Source organism: Dermacentor andersoni, chromosome 4, assembly GCF_023375885.2.
Source record: "Dermacentor andersoni chromosome 4, qqDerAnde1_hic_scaffold, whole genome shotgun sequence".
Classification (NCBI taxonomy): domain Eukaryota; kingdom Metazoa; phylum Arthropoda; class Arachnida; order Ixodida; family Ixodidae; genus Dermacentor; species Dermacentor andersoni.
In genome coordinates, this window is record NC_092817.1 from 148882008 (window position 1) to 148906273 (window position 24266).

General features: G+C 45.7%; 1 protein-coding gene across 3 annotated transcripts in view; it reads left to right on the top strand.

Annotated features, from left to right (window-relative positions):
- The window catches only part of LOC126537748 (protein ELYS-like), a 167449-nt gene that overhangs the window by 49110 nt on the left and 94073 nt on the right, over window positions 1-24266 (top strand). For all 3 annotated transcript variants that reach the window (XM_055074524.2, XM_055074523.2, XM_055074522.2), the window contains exons 12-16: window positions 2815-2905; window positions 7480-7541; window positions 10591-10719; window positions 15667-15739; window positions 17568-17657. In XM_055074524.2, coding sequence (XP_054930499.1) covers window positions 2815-2905; window positions 7480-7541; window positions 10591-10719; window positions 15667-15739; window positions 17568-17657 — 445 coding nt within the window. The remainder of the gene's footprint in view (window positions 1-2814; window positions 2906-7479; window positions 7542-10590; window positions 10720-15666; window positions 15740-17567; window positions 17658-24266) is intronic.

The window sequence follows — 24266 nt, forward strand, 5'->3', positions numbered from 1 at the left end:
TATGTTTATTAATATTCAACTTCAATAAATAGTATGTTCTGAGCAAAAGTGTCACTGAGAAAATTATAGACTATCCTAAAAAAAAATTTCTGATCCAGCTGGACAGGCCAAGTAATGCGTAGGTTAAATAAACCGGTGGACCATTAGGGTTGCAGAATGGGTGGCAAGAAAACGGAAGCGCAGTTGAGGATGGCAGAAGACTAGGTGGGGTGATGAAATGAGGAAGTTCACAGGCACCAGTCGGTATCGGTTGGCACAGGACAGGGGTAATTGCATATCGCCTTCGCGCTGCAGTGGACATAAAATAGGCTGATTATGGTGGTGGTGGTGGTGATGGTGATGATGATGATGATGACGTAAGTTTCTTCCAAGACCGAAAGAGCACTTGTCCTTGTCTCGTCCACCTTTAACTTTCATGCTGTACACTCACAATACTGAAAAAAAAAAAAAAAGCCTGCAAAAACTCACTGTAGTGGCATAGTGGCACAGTGGCTATGGCATTGCATTACCAAGCCCGAAGGCATGAGATTGAATCCTGGTCGTGGGGGTAGAATTTCGATTGGACTGAAATGTAAAAATGCTCATGTACCGTGCATTGGGTGCACGTTAGCGAACCCCAGGTGGTCAACATTAGTCCAGAGTCCCTCACTACAGTGTGCCTGATAATCAAATCGTCGTTTTGGCACGCAAAACCACAGAATTTATTAAAGCCCACAAAACACGGAAAAGTGCCGCACTAGTCGCGCTGCACTTTTTACGGGCACGGGGTTACGGGCACGCTCTCGGGTATGAACACACGCACAGTCAGACCAGTTTTTTGGACAAGCGTGATAATTCTTTCACCTTCACGGTACCGCCCCATACATAGAGTTTCCCACTATAACACCTAGAGGGATATCTGGCACCACCGTCTATGGGAGTTTCCTAAAGGGCGCTGTGCTGTCATGGGAAGGACTGTATACGTGTCTGTGAGGCTTGTGTTTTCTGGTGTTGTAAGAGGCTTCGTCTAAAACGTAGATATGGCTACACAAATAACACATTCTTAAAGTAAAATCTTAATAAAATGTTTTCATTCACGCATATTACATCTTCCAGTGAAGTTTGCTTGCCTACAATGCATAACCAAGCAAAGAAAAGCAAGAACAGACGACAAACTGTTCCAAAGCGAGTGTGAATCTTGTCGTCTGTCCTCCAACTTTAGCAGCCTGCTGATACTTTTTATGTTTCCTATAATTGTACGTGCAATAACAAGTTCTCATAATTAAACAAAACATGTTTTTGTGTAATAATAAAGCTGAAACAGCCTTTTACGTGCTGTTTTAGTAGAAAATGAATCATTGTGACAGACGGAAGGGTGCTTGCCAGGCACATCTTGAAGGTGTCCTGGCTCTCCGAGAACGATGCCAATCTGAAATCACAATATACCGGCATTCCCATGCATATCACATTGCAGCAGCATCCCATAAAGTCAATGTACAAGGACATCCTAAATTTTGACACTGAAACCCTTCGCGATCTGAGTTTTCAGGCTTTTCACCTGACTGCAGGTCTGAAACGTCATTTTTCGAAGCCACCACTGCAACTATTTTATCTCTCAGCCACAACCCAGTGCTCTCACATGCCTATATGCTAGCAGCCATAACCACCACCGCGGTCACTGTAGCCATTTGTGTTCGATCACATGGTGTTTGGTGCATGGTCATGTGGTCTTATTGTGCTGTTGTGTGCTCTGAAACACTAAACCTAGGTGCTTCAACGTTTGCTACCATGCTTACTGCTGTTCATTTCACTGTTTGTTTGTTATTTTTATTTTTCATTGAAGGATTCACCACTGTCAGTGAAGGTGCTGATTCCAACAAAGGAATGAATGGAAAGGCAGGGAGGTTAACCAGATTGGAAAAAAATAAAGGTGCTGATTCCAACAGAGGAATGAATGGAAAGGCAGGGAGGTTAACCAGATTGGAATATCTGGTTTTCTATCCTGCACTGAGGCAGCTTGAAAATTGTATGTGAAAGCTCTGTGCAGGTAAAAAAGACAATTGCATAAATTTAACAAGTGCACTTGCAGAGCAGTTCTTGAAATAAGGCCAAGCCATGGCCGAAACATCCAATGCTGTTCAACACAATGTGATTGTTTTTCGACGTGATAGCGTGATGTGTGACGTTTTCAGAGAGCGCGCAGCTCTTCTCAGCCTATTCACGCTGCCAGCAACAACACGATGTCCTTTAGCTTTGAGTGCCACGGTGAGGAGAGAGGCCGTTCTCTGGCTGTGCTCTCTCCAGACGATTCAGATGGCTGGAATCTCGGAGGCAATGCACTAAGATAAAATTCTGTTAGTGCATCAGGTTTTTTCATGGCTTTCATGGTTGCCGGACGTCTCTGTAGCAACAGCACAGTGCCCCATAATCTCGAGGGCCATATGCTTCACTCACTGCGATGTCACCACTTGTCCTCAGACGGAAGGGATACATGGTGCATGTGAGCTCAAATGCACCAAAAAAGCTTGAGTTGTTTCTACTCAATCGAATTTAGAGCATTGGTAGAGCACCAACTTTAGAAGGTCCATGGGTATTGGCCTACAATCCTTTATCTATGCGAGACAGTGGGCACTGGAAGCAGTGGTTATGAAGCATCACATGTGGTTAACATTCCTTACTCATTTCCGTATTGTTAAAGGTGGCCACACTTTTAAGGCAGTCTGAAATGTAGTCTGAAACTGAAGTTGTCGGTCCTACTGATAACGGTTCAGCAGTGAATTCATGTTGTTCTAAAATCTGTGTAATTGAATGCGCTGTTTTCTTTTTCTTTTGAAGGATGTGCGTGTGGTGCCATCTACGGTGAAGAGGTTCTACTCTCCAAACCCTATGGTTGAGCAGACTCACTTTCCGTCGTCGCTGGCATTCTGTGAGTTGTGGCGCATGCCAGACTAAGCCGTTGTTGTCAGTGCAGTGTGTGGTTCCAGGGAGCTGCTGCTGCTTTGTCTCATTTGATCTCGGGCCAGCGAATTGGGCTAGTTGGTTAAAATTCATGCTTAGAGATGGTAACAGCGCAAGCAATGGTTGAAAAAAAAATTTAGAAAGACTGAGGGTTTACATATAGGAAAATAGGGCATGTACCAACTGATTTTGTGAAGTCTGACAAAATTTTTTATATCACCTGCAAAGGAAAGCACAATTCTTGTCCTTGAGCTGGATCACTCGAAAAGGCAGACATTACTTGCATATGAAATTGAAATGCATAAATAGTAATTAGCAATGTGGCTAATTAATGTTTTAAGGAAGAGGATACCCTCAAACACCACAACTCCTTGTTTCTTTAGATATCTGAATGAAGTTTTCTTGGTACTTTCATAGCATAAATATCCTAAAAAACTGACAACTTTCATGAAGCTGCGCATGCTGGTTCTCAAGCTACAAGGAATATATCGAAATATTTCGCACGGGCCCCTTATAGGCAAGGCCTGGTGAACTTGCAACGTATGAGGTGTGCTCAAAAAGAAACCAAACGTTTGAAATAGCATGTCAACTGGCAGAGGGAGCGCGTTGCAGCTACCGAACACACATAGCGGCAGGTTTAGAGGACAAACAGCCATTTGCTGCGTTTCGCTCTGACCATTAGTTGGCAAACCACAGCTGCAGAATGAGCACGTGCACGAGCTGTTCGTCGTGTTCGGACCAAAATGATAATGAAAGAGCTTAAAGTGTGTGCATGTGTGTGTGCGTGTGAAATTTTGCTACAAACTTGGCAAACTTTCAGAGCGACATTTCAATTCCTGCTCAAAAGCATACGGGGAGAGCTGTATGATCCACAAGCAGTGCTATGAGCGGTTTAAGCATTTTGAACATGGCAGAATGTTGGTTGGCGAGGATCCCAATCCTGGACAATCTTGCACACCAGCAGATGATGACTATGTCGAGAGAGTTTGTGCTGTTATTCGTGGAAATCATCATTTAACTGTTCGAGAAGTTGCTGACGATGTGGGAATCTGCGTAGGATCATGCCATCAAATTTTGAGTGACACACTTGAGATGGGTTGTGTTAGTGCAAAATTCTTGCCGTGTTGACTGACGATCATGGACACTCGTTTTGAAATCAGCCAGGAATTGCCACTGCCAGTGACATGAAAACTTACTTAAGAACATCGTAACAGGCTATGAGACATGGGTCTGCTTTGCTGTAATTTTGAAACGAAGGTGCAGTCGTTGCAGTGGGTGGGCAATGGGTCTCCTTGTCTAAAAAATGCATGCATGAGACAGTCAAAGATCAAGGTGATGTTGGTTGTGTTTTTTTTTACTGTAAATGCTTTGTCCATCACGGAATTTGTACCATGTGATCAGGTGGTAAACAAGGAAGTCTACCAGGGAATCATAATGCGTTTCACGGATGCTATGCCCAGTAAGAGGCCTGAATTGTGGGAAAAGCAGACTTGGATGTTGCATCATAACAATGCGCCGGCTCACATGTCGCTCCTTGTCCGCAGCTATCTAGCAAAAAATCACACTCCTGTTTTGCCCCATCCACTATATTCTCCGAATTTACCCCCAGGAGACTTTTTCCTGCTTCCCAAACATAAAACCACATTGAAAGGACATTGTTTCCAAACTATAGAGGAGATTCGGGACAATGCGACAAGAGACTTGCGTGCCACCCCAGAAAGTGCATTCCAGCAGGCTTTCCAAAAATGAAAGAAACAATGGGAACAATGTATTGCCAGTGGAGGGGACTACGTTGAGGGGGACACTGCTTAAATGTTGTACAATAAGCAATAAAGATGTTATAGAAGTTTGATTCCTTTTTGAACACACCTCGTACACTGGCACTGTGAAATTCATTATTTTAATTCCTGAATAGGTCTCTCAGTGCAAGACAGAGCTCTTTCTTTTTTTTTTTTTCAATTGTTCTGCGGAAATATTTTAGCACTGCACTAAATTTAGCGTGGTTGATTAGACTTGCAATTGTAAAATTGAAAATGTTTATCAAATTCTTGGCACAGTATATTGGCGGGGGGGTGAACAGGCTTGTCCTGCTCTATAAAACTGATTCAGGTGCGGAACTAAAAAAAGAAAAAAGCTAGATATAGATCAAACGAGTAGTTCCAGAGATATTGCTGTACTAAATAGTAAGACATGGCAAAAAGTTCATTTTGAAGAAACGGCCCATGAAAGTTGTGTGCACTTTTCGAAGCCTAAAATGACCGCAGAATAGCGAGAGGTGTCGTCGTGCGCATTTTATCATCTGCTGCTTCTCCCGTCTCCTTTCTGGCTTGGCATGTGTGCGAGCGGCGATTGCCGAGGTTGATGCACCCAGGACAGCAGGCCCACTTGGAACTACACGTTCTTGTACCAATGGTGCAGTAGAAATGTCGCAGGCAGTATCAATGCACTTGTTATCTTGTACTGATAAAACAGAAGCTACATCCCCAGAAGGGTTGACATAATTATTGTTGGCGGCTTGCTTCGCCTGCATCAGCTTCGTCATGTGGACAAACTTCATGTAATGCTTCCATGCACCAAACCACAACTGAACATGTGTAGCTTCGTTCCATGCATCATGTCTGACCACGCAAAGATCGGGAAGGCTACACGAAACTATTCAAGTCGAAGGCATGGTGAGAGATCATAAAGATGCTGAAAAGTCTAGAAGGTGGCGAGAGATCGAAAAGTCATTGTAATGTGCGATCGAAAAGCCACTGTAAAGTGCAACAGAGCACACAGACAGGCAGCAATTGAAACAAAGCAAAGCAGCAAGCAAAGCAAACAGCCATGGCAGATGACATGGCTGTCTGTGCAGACTACCATGTCATTGTGCACAGCTGCTGGGTAATAGCAGCCACACGTACGCCCGCTCGTTCAAGGAGTGCACACTTCGTCTAATCGTAGCTTTGCATTCGAGATGCAGGAAATTCCGAAGCCTCCGCAAGCTCCCCAATTACAAGCGAATCATGCTTCGACCACGCCATCATAAAAAAAAAAGAGTGCAGGAATTTGCAAACAAAACAAATCCAAGATGGAGCCTATCAGATGGTGTTTGCTCTAAGTTCTGATTGATCCAGCACTTGCTCGCCCTGCCACTGCTTATTGTATATTTGATTTGAGTAGCTTAGTGATTAATTATGTGTTGATAATTACAGAAAAAGTAGTTCATAACATATACTGCCCAGATAAGCAATTTTCTGAAAATTGAGTTTTTTGCCATGGCAAGGCATGTCAACTTGAAGCGAATCCTGATGATAACATCAGTTTCAAAATATTTGTTGTCAAGTATTTTGTAAAAATGTACTGTTCGGCTTCCTTTTCTTGCTCTAAATCTCTTAAAAAATATTGGAGCCCGAACTCCAACGATAATGAAAAGTCAGAGCTACACATAGCCTACTTTGCCAAGTGAGAGAGCAGACCGTGGATGACTTTCGCGGGAGTGAATGCAACTTTCATTGACCATCCGCATTTTACTTTGTTTCCCCGTCCGAAAGTAAATTGCTGCTGTATTAAGTTGCTGTATCTAGGGCTCCTGCCAATCCTAGTGCTAGATAGTGACAACGTGGTGCCCTCTTTTGGCCATGGGTGCAAGTTCTCACAGCACCACTATGGCCTCTGAGAATAGGCTACAGCACACACTGCCCCCTTTCGGAGGCCACGGAGCCACTTTTCTACTCATTAACAAGCGATTTAGTTGCACATTGTAAGTTACAGAAGAAAACTATTATAGAAAGAAATGTACGTATTTCAGTTCCATATTTAAAGCTGAAGTGACTAGCGCAAGTGTGGACACGGGGCACGAAAGGGCGACAAGGACAGCATGGAATACCAACTAGCCCGGTCTCACACCCTGCTCCATATTTAAAGAAGGCCAAAGAGCTGCATGCACTAGTAGACCATGTGATAGGGCATCCTATTTTTTGTTTTTGCCACGTGAGGATGCAAAATGTCATTTTTTCACAACTTGTTGCAAGGAATTAAAGGTATAAATCCTTGTTTAATACAGAAAACAGGGCTCATTTCAGTCAATATGAGACGAGGTCTTTCCATCAGTGGGGCTACCTTGATTGACATTCTGAACGGTTGTCTATTCTGTAAATCAGAACAATGGAGTTTTTCAAATTCAGGAAACTTCTATGCTGTTATAGCAGGCCAGTTCTCATTTTGCCTTGCTCCTTTTCTTTTTTTTTTTTAGACACTAGCCTTTGTACAAAACTTAAGCTGGAAACCTTCATGGATGCTTGTGAAGCTATCCAATGCACTTCCAAATTGTGGCACCACATAGTACTGTTTTAACTGTAAGGACCATGTGGCATCGCTGGAGACCACAAGCACAGGGCTCAGGCTAGTAAGAGATGGCCAAACGAGTCTTATCGAGAGATGTGCGCACTTCCTCGCTGAAAACAGCATTAATATTTGGCGCCTGTCATTGCCAACTGCTTGCCTTTGTTTGCTGTTACCATTCCGAAAGGTTATTTTATGACTTGCCCTTTTTTTTTCCAGCATGTGTCTGCTTGACAGCAGAAGGCGTAGTTGAAGCATCATTCTTGGGCTTGCAGCGACAGGTGAGTCATCAGCCAGCTAAACAGTGATCTTATACTGTTATTGCAGCAAAGCTTTTTAGGTTTAGTTGTTGTACCAAGCTTCCTGACCAAACCAAGCAACAACTTTAAAGAGGCACTAATGGAAGAAATAAGCTCAGCTGTGTTAGTAAAATGACGTTTCTATAATGTCAAAAAGGGAAAAAAAAATTACCGTGCGCAGAAGCTTGGTAAACCCCAAAAATTGTGAAAATTCCAGCAAGCACCATCACCGGATGTTTCTCGGCGTTAATGTGATTAGCGAAGCAATCAATGTAGTGACAAACCGTATTATTGCCAGTGCTGAAACCTGTCATGTATCAGGTATGTATGCAGCTGGCCTCCTCTCCCTTGCCTTACCCAAGTGTCCATCAAATGGGTTCATTGAAGATCGGCATATACCCAATGGCACATGTCCGGGGACCTAAGTTGGCGTGAAAGGAAAACGGTCAGATCCAGATGTAGATGGATACCAAAGAGTGCATTAAATATCTTAAGAATGCTAAATGCATTAGAAACTGGGCCCACTTGCCTTGAAGTTCCCACACCACCTCATTGTTACATTGTCGATTTTGATGGTGTCTGCTCAGGCATAAGTTATTTTCTATAAGTGAAAATGGACTGCATCATATTCTAAAAACTCTAGACTGTACTCTATGAGTTTCCGGAACGTTTGCTTTGCCATAATGGCCGATACACGATTGAAAAGAGATTGAAATCTGTGCTCTCACGCTGAAATAACGGCGATGGGGTTCCGAAACGAAAGTTAAAACGACTTAAGTTTTGCTTTCATTTTCTCGTTTAGTAATCAACCTGACCACTATATGAATAAAAATAGTCTTGAAGGTATTGTTCATCAGTCTTAACTGATTTATTGTTTTTCTTTGGTTTAATGTCATTGCTGGCACCATGTCAGTCAGCTTGGGAGATCTAAAGGGGCACTATAAAAGGAACGTTTAAGCTGGATTGGTATGTTGCAGTTCTCGATGCACTAACGTCGATATAAATGAAGTACAGTTAAACCTCAATATAACAAAATTCTCAATATAACAAAGTATTTAACTTTTCAGAACCTCTTGTCATGAGAACACCATGTAATTAGAACCTCAATATAACAGTGTGTTTGTCTGCAATTTCAGTATAGTGAAATTTGGTGTCTGCAGCCAATAAATGGAAACTTCCGTGGACGCAGATGATTAAATTGCAAATCAAATGATTAAATTACAAGCGGCTGCTTGCAAACGCACCTCTCAAATCGCACACGGCACAACCACCAAAGTGAAGCTGCATCATGTGCCGGTATAACATAAAACTAGTATTTTAATTTGTTTTTAGAGCAAAAGCTCTACTCCTCGAGGTACAACTTCCAAGGTCAATCTCTGCATTTGTTTGACCTTCAGCCACCATCGCACAAGTGTGAAGGTGTGATGTCACGTCATGTGATCCGCTGCGAAGAGGTGTTGCCGCTGTGTACCACATGACTAGGCAAGGGTTTAAAAGCTGCTTCGGCAGTGCTTGGTCGCTCACTCTCGCCGTGAATGAAGCAAGCACGTCAACTCTTCGCTGCAGGCACCAGGTCGAGCCTGAGCACCCTGACGATATAGCTCACTGGAAAGAAGCACTGAAGAACCAAGTCTAAACATGCTTCACAGATCTTTCGCTCGTATAACTAGGTTCAAGCCACATTGAACCCCAGCCAATTTTTATTCCAAATTGTCGATTAGCCCTCCCTGATAGGTCAAAATGGCTCGGGCTCAGCCCATTTGGGCGGGGTGCTCGCCCACACGGGCTAAACTCCGACTATTCTGACCTATCATGGAGGGCTAATGGCCGATTTGGAATAAAAACAAATTGGTATAGTTTTATGCTATATCGGCGATGTTCCATGTAAAGTCCAAGTGTGATAAGATGGTATCTCATACTGTGTGCAACGGTGACAAAAATAGTGGCTTCACGCACGAGTGCTGCCTCCACGCGTAAGCAATGGGAGAGAGGGGGATGGGAGCTCGCTCGCAGTAATGCAATCAGTTGTGCGCGAGGGGCGGGGCGGGCTAAGTTGATGCGCATTGCTATTTCTGGCATGCAACTGAGCGTGTACACAGCCATGCACCCTGCTTTATCGGTAATCTGTCGCGTGTGCAAAGAGTGGGCGTGCCGAGACGGTGTGGCATGTAAGCTGTCTTCCCGTATGTTTAGTATTGAAAGTTGAGTAACCTCGAGTTTCGGTGACCGGTTGAAGTGAGAGGCAGGCGAAGCATTCGCTCCCCACTGCCTGCGCTTTCCATGATAGCGGCGTTCCAGTGTGGGTGACGCTATCAGCTGTGGGGGCAGTGTACGCGGAAGCGGGGCTGGCTTCGCTTAATTTGTGCTGCCTATGTGAAGATATCATCGACGTGACATGAAACTGTATCGTTTATCATAGACTCCCAAATTCATTGAAATGAATTGTTTTCTCATTCAAATTTGCCTTTTTCAATTGCCCGATAATTCGCAAAATTCTGCCACCCCTTTCCGTGTAAGAAATATCGATCAGCAACTGTACTTACTTGCATACAAGGTTGAATTGCGATACAATGAAATTTCGATACAACGAAGCAAGATGCCGATTTTACCTACTTTGTTATATCGAGGTTTAACTGTGCATCAAACATTTTGTTGGTCAGCCTAGATTTCAGCGAGCGTTCTACTGCTATAATGAAACCATAAAGGCAAGATTCAAAACAATATCACTCGCAGCGAAGTTTATACTTGGTCGCTCTGCAGCTTAGAGTACATTTGTATCCTGGTAGCAGAAATGTCTAGTAGTACTCGGCAACTTGAAATGTCACATTCTAGACGTGCCTGTGTAGCATGTATAACGGCTTATCTTGGCTGGCCCACAGCCAGCAAGCCAAACTTCCGATCCTGTGCGATTGCTCTGATCGCATGGTTTTCTAACTTTCTCCCTGTGATCCTGTGTTCTTGTATTGGTTGATCCCGTTGCTCATCAGTGTGCCACCAATACCCGCTTTGCTTCCTTTCTGCCTCTTACCAGCTGCTTCACTACATTAATCTGGAAGGTCCGGCATGCCTCAGCAACGCCAGCGACCTCTACGTACGTCTCTCTGTTGTTGGTCTCATTGGTGACGGCCGCCATTCTGGAGCATCACACCTGAGTCCGGCAGTAAGTGTCCTTGAATTCGTACATCATTTTGCTGCGAACCAAATAAAGGGCAGTTGGTAAATCTGCACTTCGCACCTGGAGTTAACCTTTATACAAATGTTATGGTGTTTAGGTCATAGCCACCACAGGATTAGGAACAGATGGTTCAGACCTGTAGCTGTTGGCTTGCAGTAACGTTTCGTAACATATGCTGTCGGACTAGTTGGTACATGGTTGTTAGAAATGTGCCTGTTCATGTCTTTCATTCTGTTGTCCTGTCAAGGATTGATGGTGAGGTAATCGCACTCTCCGAACCGGAGGGGATGGGGCGACAACAAACCCACCCCGCGTGCGTTTATTGAGGGTTCGACTGCTGACCGGCGATAAGGTCCACGCCTGATCGACCGTGAACCAGAGGCATGAGGCGGGAGGCGACATACAACACACACATTCAATTTAATAAAATAAAATCATGCGCGAGACATACTGGAACAAACATACAAATTACCAGCAGTGGGGCCTAGTTCGCGGAAGGCGTGCGGGTCACACAACACACACCCTGACGCCGCTCGCGCGACACTAAGCCCTCCACGTGGGAGCTCCTAAAACTCACGAAATAACAAACAAAATACGCGACACAAATGAAAAATACACGCGACAATAAATACGGCAAGCACTACACTAACAGAACATAAAAGAATTAACACGCGATGGATAATTAAACGAAAGATTAAATGCGATTACAAAAATACAGTCCGGCGGAAAGTTCTGAGAGCGGGCTGGAACACGAGGCTTATCTGTGGCGTGCTTGCCGAGATCCCGATCTGAAGAGCGTCGGGCTGCTGCTACCTCGCTGCCAAAGATCCTGACGGACTTGCACCGTCTGTCGGTCGAACGGCGAAGACTTCGGCCTGGAGGTTTCAGCCTGCCGACCACATCTTCAGCTGTCTCCCGGTGCACGACCACGCTGCTTCGTCTTCCAAACTGCTCTGCCGCTCGCCGAGCTGCCTCGTCTCTCCGTCGCGCTCAGGCGACCCACGTCACCAACTGGTCCGGCGAGCTCAGGGACAATGGGAAGCTCTCTTCCCCATCACCGTGCAAGCGGCGTTGCTGCTGCTGCGGCAATGGCGGCCATCTTGAGAGGGGAGCGGGCATGCACTCTGTGACATGTCCGTGTCTTAATTTTTACGCCTAAAGCCATTTGTAAAATTGCAGTAATGAATTTTGCTTCTCGCCTACCCACTGCACTCTTTTTAGTTGCACTGTTCCTTTGCAAATCTTCTGTTGGCACGCTCACCATGGAGCTCAAGTCTTATGCGGACATGTTCCTTGATAAGTTATGGCTAGGGGCATGTGAAGTGAATATTCAAAACTGCATATTAGAAAATTTCGATTAGTCGACGCTAATTACAAAGGACCGCGATAATCCAGTGAAAAAGATCAGTTATATCCGAAGTCCATTGTGTCCGAAATAAGGGTTGCAGTATGTCGTATAATGGCGAAACTTCGCATATACAGTCGAACCTGTTCATAACAAACTCGATAGTTTTGCGAAAAGTGGTCGTTATATGAGTAGTTCGTTATATATGGACTCTCCCTTAAAAACTCTAAAAATGCAACCGTGGTGAAGCTAGCATGGGCAGTTACAATTCGGCAGCACTTTGCTCAGAAAACCAGATTTTCAGTGTAATTTTTGTTCCCGGTATGTTCCCGCACTCGGCTGGAAACTTGCCTTGGAAACATCCTTTTAAAGAACGAAATGCGGTGTCCTGTGGCTCTTTCAAAACAGCACCCAGTTCCGATCACCTGTTGTTTCGAAACTGCAAGCGCAGCCTCCATTTTTTATTCGAGAGCTTGTGCTATATTTTAGTGCCAGTGGTACATGACTGTATTCTGCACACGATAGTGAAGTGTTCTAGTTGGCCGGAACTGTAAACGTCAGAAACGACTGTGGCACCCTGCCATTCTGCAAAGGTCTCATTCATTGCAACTGCTCGTCAGCCACACAAGAGCCATAAAATTCTTATGTCGCTTTGGGCGAAAAAGAAATGCGAAGTTCGAAAGGTAAAACATCGCCACCAACCATTATCAGCAATCGGCAATGCGTAACTGAAGCGCCGCTGAACCGTGACCGCCTGATAACGGCACAGTAACAGCCGATCCTTTGCAACATCGCATGGCGTCGGCATGTGGGGCAGCGTTCTCGCAGACTCTAGCCTCGCATGGCCACATCGTCAGGAACACTTGAGTTCCCGTTGTTCCCAGGGTAAAAGGACATAGATGGTCATTCTAAATCGTTGAAACGGGCATCATGCACATGGTGCCACCCGGACAATTGCATAACAATGAGAGACGCCGTCACGGCAGCCGATATCGCACCGGCGCACACTCTGTGCAATGCTGTTTATGGTGGGCACGGCACACCTTCAAGACACATGACGCGTGGCCTTTTTCACGGTTTCCAAAATCCTTGCGAGGCAGTCGCTCGCTCATCTTGAAGGCCGTATCATTGTTGCAGTTAGACTGGAGCGGGGTGTGTGCTGCTGTGCTTTAGCACTTTGCCTGTGCCCTCTTATTACCGTGACCGGGTTCGAAGCGTTCGTTGTAGAGGTACGGCAATTTTATAAGTGTTATCTCCAGAAGCAGTTTTCATAGAGAGGGTTGGAAAATCGTAAATACAGTAGCCGGCGCATTTTTCTGACTCGAAAAATTTGTACTGCATCACTCACTTCACAGTCTGGACACTGCGAATAGCAGCATATCATATTTTTAGTGTGAATTGGTAGGATGAGAAATAAAGTAAGACAGTGCATTTTACAATTGTCAGTGGTTGTTTTTGAAGTGCAGTATGCTAAGGCTGTGCTTCGAAGCTGATTAGGACTTGCAGCACCCTCAGCGCTGGGCGGCGGTGGTCTACTTGCGGTGTCAACAGAAAAAATCTCTACCTGTTAGGCATCACGCAGCACACCATTGTGGGAAGCTTGCTGCTAGTGCATTCACACCTTTAAAGTGCTTTATCGTAAAATTCTGCAAGCGGCCGGTAATAGTTTGGTGCAGTATACTGCCACACGCACACATTGCCGCCACAAAGTGTGTCGTATTTACACCGTCCAAACAGAATTTGCCCAAAAACTTGTCTGTTGTAGCCAATAGTCTGTTATAGCCGGGTCCATTAAAAGAGGAATCGGTTGCATAGATAAAATAGGCAGAGCAACCTAAGTGAAAAATATAGTCTGTTACGTCTGAAAGTATATTGTATATCTATCTGTTGTAATGAACAGGGACTGTACCGTTGAATGTACTACATATTAATATTTGTATTCAATTGCAAGAACTAAGTATTCAAGACAAAGCTAATATATTACTCGCTTTACAGGATCAAACACTGTTCTTAGTGTTTATTTCTAACCAATCCGAGAATGTGGCTGATTTCGTACTGAATATTTGATCACTTCGTGCTGCTGGCAAAATTTTGCCAGTAAGGTGCGCTCAGCGACTGGGTAGATTGATTGATAAAATTTATTTAGTCTACTTGGATGTGGTTTGGCCCCTAGATATCCGTGAGTCTATTGGGCTACATCTCCGGACGGGCCTAGTTCACCAGCGAGAGCTAGACATCCACTACTGGTGGCCCGAAGAGTGGCCTCTATCAAAAAAAGGGAAGGGTTTGGGTCTACCACAAAGCGCTCGGGTAGCTCCACAAGCAAATGAAGAGATCTGCCTGAGGAGCCTGCCAGGTGGTGTAATGTGGCGATTGTGTAGACTGGGGGTGAAATAGATGTGCCAGATAGGGGCAAATAAGTGTACTGGTCCGAATCTGGCGCCAGACCAGCCAATTGACATTAAAGCTTTGTGGAAAAGCCAGCCTCTTAGTAGCAAGGGTCGCGGGTTTACAGGACAGCGAGGGCCACTTAGAGCGCATCAAAAGGGGATGGGCACAACTATGCAAAAAAGTCCAACGCCAATAAGAATGTTCTTTCCAGGAGTACTGGTCCAATGGGCCAATCTTCAGCAGCGATGCCCATCAACGTGGCCTCACTACGCAAATATGGCAGCTCCCCGCTGCACGCCAATGTGGTGCCTCCGTGCAGTATATTGTAAGCCTTTTACAACACTCGAGGATAGAACTGGAGGATAGAGGATCAGCTACTGCAATGTGTGCCCGAGCGAAATTTGGGACTTGTAGTACAGATTTCGCAAGCGATGGGCATTCTGCGATGAGCGTTGCCACGGTGTGTATAGGCACCATGGTAATGCTTATTGCCAGACAGCAAGTGTGATGAGTGACAAATGGAAAAGAGTGAAATGTCTCGGAGTTTACAAGGATTTGATGCTGTTTGATGCGCAGGTTGGCAAAAACAGACAGCCAGTTGGGAGTTATTAAATTTTCAGAGTTAGAGTGAGCTAAACACACAATATTTTGGTACGACAGCTTATTAGTCAAATTTCTATACCATTGGCAATGTAATTCCTATGTTCCGTCAAGTTAAAATAACTAAACTTGCTAATAAATGCATATGCATGGCGTTATTCTATATTCAATTCAATATTGAAGCCAAGTATTCGTATCTGGTTCTTGTTTGCACATTTTTATATTTGCGCACCACTAGTTATTGCCAAGAAAGCCGTGAGCTGGGGTTGGTCTGATCAATTTCGTCTGGCAGCATTACTTTTCATCACATTGCCATGCAATAACTGTGAACATATTGTAACAAAACAGTTCTTGTACAATTCCTGTATGACAAAGGTACAAGACGATAACAGGTATCATGGTGAGTAGAGAGGTATTGTCATGGAAATGTGTGGAAGCACAGCATGAAAAAGCTGTTCTTCCACAGTGGCTTTCTTCTATGCTAATATCTTTTCATGTGCCTAGGAAACCTTAAATGTGTTCTATTCATAGTGATGCAATTAGTTACACAGGAGTGTTGAGTCTCTTGTATTTTTGTTTTCTCTTCTTGGACCCAGGGGGCTCAGAAAGCATTGCTGAATGTGGCACTAGAAAATCGAATGATTGGATTCCTGATGGCCTGCCTCCGTGGTAAGCCGTTTTCCCTTCGCAACCTTCCTAGGATTATGTTATGACCTTTGCGTTATTAGTATATTCAATTTCTCATTGTTTGCCAGCACAGTTCACAATGGCTCGGGCATGTGTGAATCCGCCTATTTACAGAAATGTGCATTATCATATCTAAAACTTTTGGGAAGAATAAACACAGCATTGTGTGTTTGTGGAACAGAAAGCTGGCTGATTGTTCGCAACATGTTTGCGCTTATAATTAATCCTAATACATTCAGGCCAGTTAGTACATTTATGTATGTGAAGTTTTCCCATGGTTAAAGGCGTTGTTCAGATCCGAGACTTCTTGCTGTGCCATAGCACCAGATCAGATTCCCGGCAGGTGACAAAAAGAGATACACGGTACAATTTGGCATGCAATACGGCACTATGACGCTGCAAAACTCCTCGGATTCGGCTGGCATTCTGGCATTTCAAGTGCCGTATCGGACGCCAAATTGTACTGTGTGTATCTGACTTTTTGGAGGCGGCCGCTTAGGAATGATGGCTCAAAATTTTACTCCAGATGAGGAATACATATCCCAATTTTTGCACAAATTTTTCTGTATATAAAGTGTGTTCATTATGCTAGTAAATATGGTGTTTTGGAGGAAAACTATAAAACAAAGTTTTCTGTGCAATAAAAGATTGCCATTAAATGCAAGTCCACTATTAAACTGAACCTCATTGGTATTCAGTACAATGTAAATTCTTATTCTTTAGATTCAGAAGAAGAAAAGCATTTGATTTTATTCAACAGACATTCTATTGCTAAAAAATATTTCCCAGACCTTCATATACTTGAACTGAGCTGTAATCAGCACTGACATACTAATTTGAAGTTCCCTTTAGCAAGAGTACACCATACTGTTCATCTTGGTTTATATGTACCGTACTTAAGTTACTGACAGGTTGGTACATTCTTGTTATGCAAATCTTGGGGACTGCCGAGCATGTGCAGGGCCGGTATTTTGTAGCGATGCCTTTTCCGATTCTATGCTTTTTCACGCTTTTCATGCTTGGCCAGTGGTCAGAGCAACGGTCTGCTCACATTATCAACAGGATCGGACGGCCGTGTGTGGTGGATGATAAGAATAGCATAGAATAAGGCATAAGGCATCGCTACAAAATAGCGCCCCAGCATTGTGTTTGTTTGCCAAAAACTTCTAAAAAATAATCTTTGTCATAAATATTCTGACATTCAGTTTCACATCCAGCTCTTCTTTTTTCCCATTCGATTCAAGATTCAATTCAAAATCTGCTATTTGGTATTTGCACATCCCTATAATTTCATAATTTGCAGGCTTTTCATTCTAGTTGAATAAAGTTCTGTACAAGAGTAGCTTTCTACCTGATATGTAGGGCTGGTGCATGCATCTTTGAATGTTTGAATATTTTCCCCGCTCAGGCGTTCCCTGCTCCTCTGAGAAATGTATTGTAGTTTCTACTGTACAGCTTATAATGAACAACTAGTGCAGCACCGGAATGAATAAAGTATTGCATTGCCTTTATGCACAGATGAACCAGTTATGGATATATAAATTTTATGGCATATAGAATAGAATGAAATCGCAGCTAGTGATGATGCGTTTCTACATTTCGATGTGGGCGAAATGCAAAACACCATTGTACTTACATTTAGGTGCACATTAAAGAACCCCAGGTGGTCAAAATTTCCGGAGTCTCTCATTACAGTGTGCCTCATAATCGGAAAGTGTGTTGGCACGTAAAGCCCAATAACTTTCTTTCTTATCTCTCTTGTTTTTTTAGAATGCATTTTCTGACCACTCAGCTTTTTCTCGATTCACAGGGCACCTCTCTGGAGAACCACTGTTGCCCTTCGTGTTGGACTGGACCTGGGCCAAGGTCAAAGAGGTCAAGCGTGCCTTGGACATCTTGTGTGAGTGTTGCGAGGATTTTGTTTGTGCAACTTGCCAGAGTGATGAAGTTGCTTAAAGGGGGACACTAATAGAAAACTATGTTAAGCTATATTATTAAATTACGCTACCACATTACCCTCCCCACTTCCCCCAATAAAAAGACTTGCCATGAGAGGATAAAAAGCAGAAAGGGGGCAAAAATGATAGGTGGGTGGGTGGCATCACTGCACTTTGAAGCTCTCGCACCAGCTTGCTTTTGTCGTTGTGGGTATTCACAGCATCTGCTTGGGCCTGAGTAATCTTTTGTTTGCAAAGATGGACCATGTTGTATCCTAAAGGAGCCAGTTACTGAACTTGGCAAAACAATCTAAATGTTAGAAAATGCTTCGAAATTCGTGATGTTGCACGGATAAACCAGGGCTGGGGTTTGAAGTCAAAATTTAATAAGCGGAAGTTTGGCCTTCATTTAATCTAATAATCGAGCTCTTACTGCAAATTTAATGAAAATTGTTCTGAAAGAATGTTACTAATATTTAAGGGGGATGCAGCTTTCAACTTCCAAAAAATTGTAAATACAGTTGAACCTCGATATATTGAACTCTGCGGTGATCGTGAAATAGTTCTATATAGCCAGAATTTGATACATAAAATCGCGTAAAACCACGTGTCGAAAACTTTTACAAATCAATCAATGAAGCGATCAGGGATCATTTTTTGGAGCACACGTTTGGTTTCGCCGCGTGCAATTGGCTTTGGCCGCGCTGAATGTGGAAGCCTCGAATGGGCTCTGCATCACTTGCGAGGGACATCATAGCAGCACTTGTAATATTTGACTTAATTCTTCACAAGTTTGTTTTTCTTGGTGGTTTGATAATTTGACATTGGAATAATTTAGGCATTTTCTTCTTCGTAAAGGACATTCGATCAAGTGCTTGTGTTGAAAAAACGTCACTGCTTTGGCACATTCAAATTTTTTCTTGCCTGGTGGGCACAAGCGTCAAAGGGACCACACACTGGTTGAAATAAAGCATACTGTTCTAGCTTATGAGAATCCCTTTGATGCAAAGCTGTATACACTGTGAACTGCGAGTTGTCGCATTGCAAGGGCACTAAACATGCTTGAAGCGCGCCAACAGAGGTCTAACCATAGATTTATTCACTACATGGTGGCCACAACCTCTATGCATCATTGAGCCCTAAGATATAGAGTGTTTAATGTGAAAATGCAAATGAAGTAAGTACATGGGCATGTTTATGTGCCAGTCGAGACCAATAAGTGTGAAAGCAAAAGGATAGACAGTTGGGCGAGTTGGTACAGTAACATGATCTTGGCTTGTAGCGCGAAGCAAACACGTTTAACATGTTTAACTGACGTTTCTTTTTTTTTTTTACCTTGTCATGTTCTTATGCTGCGGTTTTTGCAATCACCTATATATATGTTCTTCGTTTTAATAAAAATTTAGTGTGAAAGGACTCGCACTGGAAGCCTGATTGGGTTGATAATGTACTTCTGTAGGAAAATTTGTGTCACGCTTGTGGTTATGCTATGCAAAGAGAATGGACACGAGATGCCACTTGCACATAAACATGCTTTGTGGGGCCTGCAACGGCGGTCTGAGAAAGACAAAGCTGTGTCTTCACATGCTCCCCACTCTAGAGCCAGGTTGTATGCGAGGAGAACATCCAGAATCTTGACATCAGCACACCGGGCTCGTGGTTGCCTACGTTTGAGTGATGACTGAAATAAAGATGTGGGAAAGAGATCACCTCACACCTTCCCACAAGTGGTGACCTTGAAAGCTTCTCGACACGCACCATTTTGAAGCAAGTAACCCACAGGTGGTGACTGCTGCATGGAAACTTCGCCACAGCTCGTCCCTCGCGATTCTTGCATCAGACATTCATGGACTTCGTCGTCAGTGGCAACCTCATCGACCCTCAAGGCCCTACCCACTCCTGCAGGATATGGACACTGACCCCAACAATGACGCGGCGCCGAATCCCGTGGTAACAGACTGTTGTTGCAGCTCTTAAGTTACCAGATTTCTGGCAGTCAGACTCGGAACTCTAATTTCTCAGCATCGAGCCGCTTTTTCGCTGATGCCACGTAACATCGCAAACAGCAAAATACTACCATGTCATTGGAATGCTGCCACCTGCTGTCGTAGCCATCGTCGAGGATATTCTGCGCTCTCTGCCTGCTGACAACCTGTACGGCCATCTTGGGTACTCATATGCTGCACAACCGAGTCAGAACAGCATTGGTTGGAGCTGCTACTCATTGCAGACAAACTCTTTCACTGCAAAACCACATATCTCCCGAGTTGCATGGTGCATCTAACCGGAGATTGCACCGCTTCAGTGGACACATCGATCTTTCGCGAGCTCTTCCTGCAACAACTGCCGCAGCAGGTGTTCATGATCTTGAGCGTGTCCTCGGAATTCTTCGACTCGTTAGCACAAACGGCCAACAAGGTCATGGATGTCATTGCGGCCATAGTCTCTGCCATCGAGAGACCGCGTGCATCTTATACCTTTGGCTCATCGGGGCACAGTGACCACTTGCAGCATCTCCTCGACACTGATCAGCTGCCCATTTGCAAAGTCGACCAGCTGGCCACCGAACTTAGCTCACTCAAGCAGACCAACATTGCAGCCTGTCACGACCCCAATGCCACAGCCGCAATCGAGACAGATAGCCAAGTCTGTCTTGCAAGGTGTGCTGGTACCATGACCAGTGCAGTGATTGCGCTCAACAGTGCCACCAGCTTTGTGCCTTTGCGGGAAACGCTCAGGCCATGCACTGAAGGTGGCCAGTACCAAAGGCTCAACATCGAGCCAGCTGTTCCACTTCACCGGCAGCATCACTAAGGCCCAATACCTCGTTGATACAGGTGCTGAGGTGCACATAATCCCTCCTGTACTGTTGGAGTGCCTACACCACCACACAACGCCGTCCCACAGTTTGTGCTGTACAGTCTGCACCCTTGACACCAATAACATGCAAGCCAATGCTACACCACGGCAGCTACACGCTAGCGCGAGCGTCACAGCTCGAGCAGGGATATCTGTCCCGTCCCTACGCTGCCCCTGTACTCTCCTTTGACCAAGTTGCCGTCGCGCCCCTCTGGCAACAGCTCTGACAAATCAGACGTTGGTAGCTATGAACAATCCTCACACGACCCAGATAAGGCAGATGGACTGACATCACCATTCCATGACACGAGTCCTGGTGGTGTCTCGCATCTGACACCTCATCCTTTCCTTCACGTCGTACTCGAAGCCATACAAAGCCTATATTGCAAATCAAGAACCAAAATACAAGAAATATGACAAAATACGCATTGTGACCTAACAGGACACAGTGCATTATGAAACAGTGCAAGAATTTAGCAGCGAGCTCACACTTAGAACGTCCATTGTCTGACGCGTTTTGGCGATGCCAGTTTACCAGTAGAGTTTGGCACTGTGGCTCATGTGGATGTAGACGCTTGGTTGACCTTAAGTCTCGGTGGTGGCTGTGGCGACCGGCAGAGTTGGCGATGACAGCGCCTTGCTTCGTCCGCAGTTGCCTCGTGCAAAGTAGCTTCTTTCCTGTGGGCCTTCTAGTGCCCACACGATCCGAAGTCAAATGCATCTCCCCCTACTTGCGGTCATCTGGCACTAGTAGGAGTGCGGTGTTGCACTCCAGCCTCCGGTGGCTGCTATTAACACTCCGGCGCCTGCTGTTGACGGCACGCTCGTGTGGGCACCATGTCTTGAAAGTGATCTGCAATGTGGACAAAGTGCGTGCCCACATGGACGTCATATCTTGCAAGCAATCTGTCATGTGGACAAAACATGCACCCGTGCGAACACCTTATCTTGAAACCGATCTGCAGTACGGACAAAGTGCACTTAGTGCTAGTAGCTTCGTATGCACTCTGTTTTCGACGTTTAGTTCGTGTTGAAGAGAGAGACAGCACTAGGCTCGTCGTTGCTGCCGCGCTTCCTCACTCCGACGTTTTGACGGTGACTTACCACGGTCATTGAGCGAGATGTGTTCATGTTTACCTGTGCGCGTGTGACACGGTGCTTGTTAAAGGGCCCCTGAAATGGTTTGGACAAATTTTGTAGGCGCGTAGGGTACAGCTTAACTAGAACATTCGCACCACAATTTTAGTGAAGCGTTACATATTAATGGAGCTACAAGCGATTAGAAGTTACCCTCCTCCCTAGCCATGCTTTTCCTCCTCAACTCGCTCGCCGAACGAGCGGCACTAAGCTCCGCCTTCACTGGTACTGCGTCACGATGCGACGTCACATTGTCCACTTCCGGTTGTTTTGGAGCACGCCCCCTCCCGCGCGAGACCTCTCCGCTAGCCGCTTGGCCGTCGACCAAGAGCTATCGAAGTAGCGTGCGTTACGAGCATTCTGTCGTAGCGCTGAACGTGTCCGGTATTCCGGTAACCACAGGCAAGCTGGTCATTTCGGCAAATGACTGGAGGCATAAACTCAAGCGGATGAAGGAACTTTAGCGTAGACGTACGTGAGCAGCCTGATCGGTCAGCACCGTCCAGACACTTGTTGGCGCAGCGCTTAAGGGGGGAAGCGGGGATCAGATCGCGATTTTCGCGAAAAAAATCGATTTTTGAAAAGTACGCTTTTCAGAATCTACAGCATCATTTCTATCTTGTACTGAAATATTTCACCGAAAAACAAACTCTAAGCACTTAAAATAAATATATTTGTCGGTGCCGGCGTCCACAAATCCGCCCGAAATCGCGAAAAAGCCGCGAAGTTCAACGCGCGACTGCTCGGCTTTCCCGCCACGGAGCGCCGCCATTTTGGTATCGTTGGAAAGCCCGACTCTTTGACTCTTTGTCCCAGCCCTTCCCTTCCTTCCCTGCCAGCCAGCAAGCGCACAAAAAAAGAAAAACAGGAGAGTGGCAGCACGGAGCAGCCAATGGCTGCCGCGCCCCGATTGGCTCTGCGCCGCGGCTCGTTGTAAGGCGCCTCCTCATTGGTCGACGCCGCGCCATAATGGCGGCCGAGGCAAGGAGCGCAAGGAGCGTCTGCTTTTGTCCGCTGCTGGGAAGCCTTTCTGGACTTTCCTTCTCTTGTGTTTCGAGGACGTCGGCCACGTGCAATGGATCCGCGCACGTTCGAAAAGAAGTACCGGACGAAGCATGCCTACGGGAAGCGGAAACGCAAGCCCGTCACAGCAAGGAAGAAGCGGCGATTGTCAGCAGGTGGTTCGGCCGAGCCGAGCGTCCGTTCAGAATCGGCGGAGTACGCGCCCAACGTGCTGTGCGATCTCTCGCCCAACGTGCTGCGGGATCTTGCGCCGAGTCGAGCACCAGCCAGCGATAGTGAGACGAACCATGATCTTTTGCCGTCGAAGCGCGGGCGCAGTGTTACTTCACCGGTGACGATCGACATGCCAGTGAGTCTCGCCGTACGCGAGCGTCCCGTCGCAAGTTCGTCCAGCACAGATTACGGAGTGAGCTTGCAGCGGTCATCGCCGCCCGACTGCAGAGCATCGGAGACGCGCTTCCGCGGTGTGTCGTTCAACGCCGAGATGTCTCCGCAGCCAACAACCGCCAGTGAAGGCAGTCCCATGCCATCGACGAGTTCCGGCGCTTCGACGGAGCTGCAACGCGGGCGCACGCTCGCTGCCGCGGATGCGCCGGCGGCCGACCTTGCCGCTCATCGCAGTGTTGACTGTTCGCCCAGTGAACGTCGCACTATTCAAGCTCACCTGGAAACACGATTTGTGTCCGCGGAAACTGCAGAACTGCAAGCGTCGAGAGTTCGCGAATCGCTTCGCGCGGTTTCAGCAACGGAGCGCAAGTTCGGGCTGACTGGCTCACAGGAAAATGCCATTCCCGCACCTCCAGAAGAGGAGTTTATGCTTGTTCAAGTTGCTGCTTTGAACTCGCTGATTGGTTCCCCGCTTTGCCCAACTTGTCAGCAGCCCGGCCTAGCAGTGCACCGCGAGACTGAACTGGGACTAGCTGTGAAGATGGTACTTTCATGCATTTCCTGTGGTAGTACCCTACAGTCTGAGTGGTCCTCACAAAGGAAGAGCGGCTCTAGAGCTTTCGAGGTCAACATCAGAGCTATGCAAGCAATAAAGAGCATTGGGAAAGGACCAACTGCTCTTAATGACTTCTGGGCCACCATGAATGTCTCGCATCGTGGGTTACACCACAAAACATAGGATGGGCACCTCAAAAACACTTTCAAGCCTGCCGCAGCGGCAGCTGCACACAACATCTTCACAGATGCTGTAGAGGCAGTGAAAAAGGTGTACACTGAAATGGAGACAACATTTTCAAAGAACATTACAGTAGTGTATGATGGCACATGGTTGACACGCGGCCACAGCTCCCATACCGGCGTAGGCTGTATAATTGATTTCCATACAGGGCTTGTGTTGGACTGCATAGTTCTGTCCAACTTCTGCCTTGGGTGCAGCCGACAGCCAGCAGAAAGTGACCCCAACTATGCTGAATGGAAGCAGCAACACCAGTGCCAGAAAAACACTGATGTGAATTCTGGAAGAATGGAGGTTGAGGCTGCACTACAGCTCTTCAGGCGCTCCTTGAGCAGAAATGATCTACGTTACACAAACATAGTTTGTGACG